The sequence below is a fragment of the Zea mays genome, chromosome 10 (genome assembly GCF_902167145.1).
Source record: "Zea mays cultivar B73 chromosome 10, Zm-B73-REFERENCE-NAM-5.0, whole genome shotgun sequence".
In the NCBI taxonomy this organism is placed as follows: domain Eukaryota; kingdom Viridiplantae; phylum Streptophyta; class Magnoliopsida; order Poales; family Poaceae; genus Zea; species Zea mays.
The window spans coordinates 117,036,417-117,042,680 of record NC_050105.1 but is presented as its reverse complement, the minus strand read 5'-3'; the positions used below and the strand labels follow the sequence as shown (position 1 = coordinate 117,042,680).

Here is a 6,264-nt window from a genome sequence, read left to right as displayed (position 1 = left end):
ATCACTCAAGCACCTCTGAGGTATTATTTTACTAAGCTTACATCTAGATATAGAATAAAATAATTTCTCCACGTTTAGGAAAAAGAGAAGGGAAACAAAGAAATGAGAGAGTAACACCTGAATTTGGTGGATATTAGAAAAGAAATTTTATACCCTCAAATTCAGGGTGTTACAGAAGTGGGTTGGGAGAAAACCATCACTTTCATACTTGCGCACTTGGGGGTGCATGGCGAAAGTCAATGTACCAATTAATAAAAAGCGCAAGCTTGGTCCAAGGACAGTGGATTGTGTCTTTCTTGGATATGCTTCGTGTAGCATAGCTTATAGATTTTTAGTAGTTAAATCTGAAGTTCCTGATGTGTATGTTGATACTATTATGGAATCACGTGATGCTACTTTCTTTGAGCATATATTTCCAATGAAAGACATTCATAGCAATTCTAGATACTCTTCTGAGATAATTCCTGAACATAATACACCTATTGAGAGTTTTGAACAGCCACATGAAATTGTCCTAGAGGAGGATGACAATGATGCTCCTAAAAGGAGCAAGAGACAAAGGGTTGAAAAATCCTTTGGTAATGATTTCATTGTGTACCTTGTGGACGATACTCCTACTACCATTGCAGAAGCATTTGCATCTCCAGATGCAGATGATTGGAAAGAAGCAGTTCATAATGAGATGGACTCCATTCTTTCAAATGGTACGTGGGAAGTCACTGATCGACCCTATGGATGCAAACCCGTGGGTTGTAAGTGGGTGTTTAAAAAGAAGCTCAAGCCTGATGGTACAATTGAAAAGTACAAGGCTAGGCTTGTGGCTAAAGGCTATACTCAGAAAGAAGGAGAAGACTTCTTTGATACTTACTCACCTGTTGCTAGAATGACCACTATTCGAGTACTACCTTCTTTGGCTGCCTCGTATGGTCTCCTTGTTCATCAGATGGATGTAAAGACAACTTTTCTTAATGGAGAGCTGGACGAGGAAATATATATGGAACGGCCTGATGGATTTGTAGTAAAGGGTCAAGAAAGCAAGGTGTGCAAGTTATTGAAATCTTTGTATGGTTTGAAGCAAGCACCAAAGCAGTGGCATGAGAAGTTTGACACGACTCTAACGTCTGCAGGCTTTGCCATTAATGAGGCAGACAGGTGTGTATATTATCGCTGTGGTGGGGGCGAAGGAGTTATATTGTGCTTATATGTTGATGATATATTGATATTTGGCACAAACATTGATGTGATCAATGAAGTCAAGTCTTTTCTATCAAAGAGTTTTGATATGAAAGATCTGGGAGAAGCTGATGTGATTCTAAACATCAAGCTGATTAAGGCAGATGGTGGGATTACTCTCTCGCAATCTCACTATGTTGAAAAGGTTTTGAAGCGATTTGGCTTCTCTGAGTGCAAACCTTCTCCAACACCTTATGATCCCAGTGTGACACTGCGAAAGAACAAGAGAATTGGTTTAGACCAATTGAGATACTCTCAAATTGTCGGTTCACTCATGTATCTTGCTGGTGCAACAAGGCCCGATATCTCGTTTGCTGTGAGCAAATTGAGTAGGTTCATGTCAAACCCCGGGACTAATCATTGGCATGCACTTGAGCGGGTTATGCAGTACCTGCAAGGTACAATGAGTTATGGAATTCACTATTCTGGTCAGCATGCAGTACTTGAAGGATATAGTGATTCGAACTGGATATCTGATGCAGACGAGCTTTATGCCACCAGTGGTTATGTCTTTACTATTGGTGGAGGTGCGGTATCATGGAGGTCATGCAAGCAGACCATTTTGACGAGGTCAACCATGGAAGCCGAGCTAGCTGCACTTGACACAGCAACCGTTGAGGCAGAATGGTTGCGTGAACTCTTGATGGACTTGCCGGTGGTTGAGAAACCAATACCAGCTATCCTTATGAACTGTGACAATCAGACAGTGATTGCTAAAGTGACGAGTTCTAAGGATAATGGAAAGTCATCAAGACATGTCAAAAGACGATTGAAGTCTGTCAGAAAGTTGAGAAACTCCGGAGTTATAAGTGTGACTTATATTTCAACAGATAAAAATCTGGCAGATCCTTTTACCAAGGGACTACCACGTAATGTGATAGAAATCGCATCGAGAGAGATGGGTATGAGACCCGAATAAAGTTGCCATGGTGGAAACCCAGTCTATGTGATCGGAGATCCCGTGAATTAGGTCCTGGGAAGAACAAGCCATTAGTGAACTGAGGAGAGTAACCTTTGACCCTCTCTAAGTAAAGATGCAATACTCTCAAATGCTGTAAGGCAGGTTGGCTTTGTGCCTTAATGTGTTCTGTTGGCTTGTATTAGCGAAGATGTTGTCCTACAGAACATTCTTTGAAAGAACACACCTATATGAGTTAGACTGTCTAACGTCGCAGTCTATGAGATTTGGGTGATCTCTAGTAAACTTATGAAGAGACCTTGGAGTACGACGTATATGCTCCACCCGAGAAGGGGACTACTGGTAGCCAAGTACTGGTCATGACTTCAAGTGAAACCCATTCACGCAAAACTTGCAATTCAAGGCATAGTCCATTGTCCAAGTTGTGGGTTGGTGTAGCTTGGAGTTCTAGGCGGAAGTTCAACTTAACAGTCTCTGCTGAAAAACTAGTATATTAAACAGTAGTGAACAGTGGCGAAAACTGCAGATGGGCATTTGAGATCTGGTGGGGGATTGTTAGGATTTATGGGCCTGGCCCAATTAAGAATTTCTAATAAATCCCAGGAAAATCTCAAAAGCCCATATAAGTGGATGGCAAAGGGATAGGTGGAACCAATAGCACCATATTGCTAGCTCTTGTGGAGTAGAGCTAACTTAAATATGGAAGCCACACTCACTCACCAAGTCATGGATGAGAGGAGAGAGTGTGGAGAGCCACACGCGCGCGCGCTCGCTCGCCTCGCCTGGCCGGGCCAGGGCGAAGGGCGCGGGCGCACGACATGCGCGTGAATGGTCCGCCGAAATCCGGCCCCTCGCCTTGCGGGGGCGCGACTACATTTTGCCGTTTGATTTTTTGGTTTCTTGGCTGTTACGCTTATCCTAACCGATCGCTATAAAATCTCAACTGTTTGCGAGATTTTTGTGGGCGGATAAGCACGGGGGTCGCGGACTCGGCCCTATAAAAGGAGCCCGGCAGGCAGCCTCCAAATCATCCCAGATCCCAGTTCGCTTTCGCCTCTCTTCATAGCTGAGCCGCCTTTTAGTTCCCTTCGTCCCGACCGCAGAGGTGCATCTGCGATCAGGAGAGCAGGTCTCCGGAACCCGTCGTCTTCTAGATCCTGCACCGGGAGAGGGCGAATAAGGTTTTTGGGAAGCGTCTTCACGCGACTGCTCGTGATCTGCTGATCTCGTCGACCCTGTTGATCTCGCTACTTCGACATCGTCGACCCTGCTGATTCCGGCGCGTGCTATCAGTAAGTCTAATCAGTACGCATCATCTGATTTGGCTTGTTATTTCAGTTCTTCTGATTTGGTCATGATTTATATTCGGAATTTAAACTGGAATTTGTCTAATTATTCAACATGTTTCCTATATAGGATCGAGGAGTAATTTCTACATTAAATGAAAATATGTTGTAAAAAGTATTTTAAATTCATGACATACAGTTTTTTGATAGGTGAAAAAATAATGTAGATTATTGAAATCTGGTAACACTGTAGATATAGATAACCAAATTTAGGGGACGTTGCCGGAGATGAAGAAAATATAGAGAATAGAATCGTTTAGTGAGTGCTGTAAAGTACAAAGAATATTCGTTTAGAGTATGAAATTTAGAGGACCAGGCTAACACTCTTTATTACATCGAGACACATGCCTTCGAGGACAAATGAAAAATCAGTGAATCCAACAGGAGAGCGTCATCTGCACCGCACCACCACACCAGTGGCAGTGGGGCTCTGCTCCTCTTCCGCCGGGGACCCTGGCACAGGCGCGCGTGCAAAAAGTGCGGGAAATGCCCTCCGCACGGTGGAAAACCCGCGTCGCACGCCCGCCACGACGCGGACGCGCCCGGCGCCCCCCACAGCCGTCCTGTTCCTGCACAGGACGCGTGAGAGAGAGGAGGGGACTGAACGGCAGGAGGAACGCGCGGCAAGCAGAACGTGTGCAGGGCGCGCGTGATCGCCCCGGCCACCACCACGCGTCCCCCCGGCTCCGCAGACCGCACGGCCGCGCAGCCGTGGTGCCACGCTATGGGACAGCAAGGCGGGCCGTCCCGCGGCACGCCCCCACCAACTGGTTCCCGTCGACGCCACGGCAGCGTTTGCACTGAGCCACTGAACTGAACTGACACGGCATGAATTGCGCAGAGAAAATGGAATCAAATACTATCACACTGCTATGGCTGGCTGGGCCCCGTCGTTTTCGCGGGAAGACGCCTTGCGGAAACAAAGGCGCCAGAAGCAGTAATTGAGGCAACAACAACACGATGGGCAGGGCAGAGCTTTGACCGGAGTCTACTACCACAGTGCAGTTGCCTCTGCTTATATATATAAAACACGCCAGAGTTTACTCCAATCCAAGCAGAAGAGAAGAGAGGCAGACAGGCTCACTAGTGGGAGATGGTGACTACTACGATCGAGGACCTCCACGGCGACGTGCTGGGCTGCGCGCTGCGGCGGCTGGACGGGCGGTCGCTTGCGGCGGCCAGCTGCGCCACGGTCGCGCTCCGGGCGCTGGCCACGGACCCGGAGACGTGGCGCGCGCTCTGCGTCGCCGAGTGGCCGTCGCTGGCGCTGGCGCTGGCGGCGCAGCGCCGGCTGCTCGCGGCGGTCCCGCCGCAGCGGCTCTTCGCCGACGCGCACCCGTTCCCGTCCGCGGACACCGGGGGAGCCGGAGGTCCCGACCCCGACCCCGTCCCCGCCGGGGAGCTGGTCTCCGCGGTGGACGTCTACTACAGGGGCGCCCCCCTGCTGTCCCGCTTGGTGGAGACGCCCGCGTCCTCGCCGTGGTTCCTCGGCTCGCCGTTCCGCGTGGAGGCCGTGGAGCGGAAGAGGCCGGCCTCCGCCGCCGCGGTGCCCTCGCCGGCGGAGCTCGAGCTGAGCTGGGTGGTCGTGGACCCGGCCCGCGGCCGCGCGGTCAACGTCTCCAGCCGGCGCCCCGTGGCGGTGGCCCGGCACTGGTACACGGGCGAGACGCTGGCGCGGTTCGCCGTGGTGCTGGGAGGGTGCAAGTTCGAGGCCACCGTCGCCTGCTCCGAGGGGGCGGATGGGCACGTCAGCGAGGTCAGCCTGGCCGTGGAGGACGCCGACGGCGCCGCCGTCAGCGGCGAGGGCACGCTGCGGCTCCTCGCCGCGGCGATGGAGGCCCCCCGGAAGGGAGGGGCGCGGGAGCCGGAGGAGGCCCGGAGGCGGTACCTCGACTTCGTGAAGCGCAAGAAGGGGAGGAAGGAGAGCAAGGCGCGCCGCGAGGCGCTCGTGGACCTGTGCTGCTCCGCTGCCAGCGCCGTCGTCGTGCTCACCTGCCTCGCCGCTGTCGCGCTCCGGTGACCGGCGCCTGCTGCCTGCTGCCCGGACGGACGAGCGCGTGTATTGGGCACTAGCCACTAGGCAAGGCAGCTGCACACAGGACGTGTCGTAACATCTCGGGTAGCACTTGAGTATTAGCGTACAACGTCGGGTGGCGATCTTTTCTCCAACGCTCTTTTTCTCTCTCTCTTCTTCTTCCCGGTAACAGTTAGGAACAGCACATCATCATGTCCTGCACTGGTGTGCATCGTTTTCCTATCCTATAACAAACGACGTGACAGCAATACAGAAGAAAAAAAAAATATCCCCCCGTCCAGAGCATTCTTCTCGTTCACTATTCAGATTCCCAGCTTCCAGGACCAGATCCGCCAAAGAAAAAAAAACGGAATTTCCAGGAATCAAAGCGAGAAGTTTAGACAAGTACTGATGAACTGCAAATCACAATGCAAACAGGGTGCAAACGGGGCAACACACTGTTCTAGAATATAATAGAACAGATTGAAAGAGCACATGCAGCTACCGCCCGCGACATCTAACACCTGGATGTTTCGTGTGGCTGGCATGGCTGGCATTACGGGTACAAAGCATCACCTTCCATGACAGCAGCATCTTGATCCGGACAAGCATGTTACGCGTAATCTCGGGATGTTTCGACGAACTTTGTTTATTATCTTCAAGCAAAACCTAGAAGTTCGGCAGAATATTGCACATCACGTTCCATCAAGGAAATCCTCCTTATATGCGAACTGAACTAGGATGAATACTCT

The 6,264-nt window shown here is 50.7% G+C and overlaps 1 protein-coding gene across 1 annotated transcript; it reads left to right on the top strand.

Annotated features, from left to right (window-relative positions):
• Positions 1-3,758: 3,758 nt before the first annotated feature.
• LOC103641623 (probable F-box protein At2g36090) lies at positions 3,759-5,813 on the top strand. Its single transcript, XM_008664958.4, has one exon. It carries the CDS (start codon positions 4,592-4,594, stop codon positions 5,516-5,518), a length of 927 nt encoding a protein of 308 aa, XP_008663180.1. The 5' UTR covers positions 3,759-4,591; the 3' UTR covers positions 5,519-5,813.
• Positions 5,814-6,264: the final 451 nt, after the last annotated feature.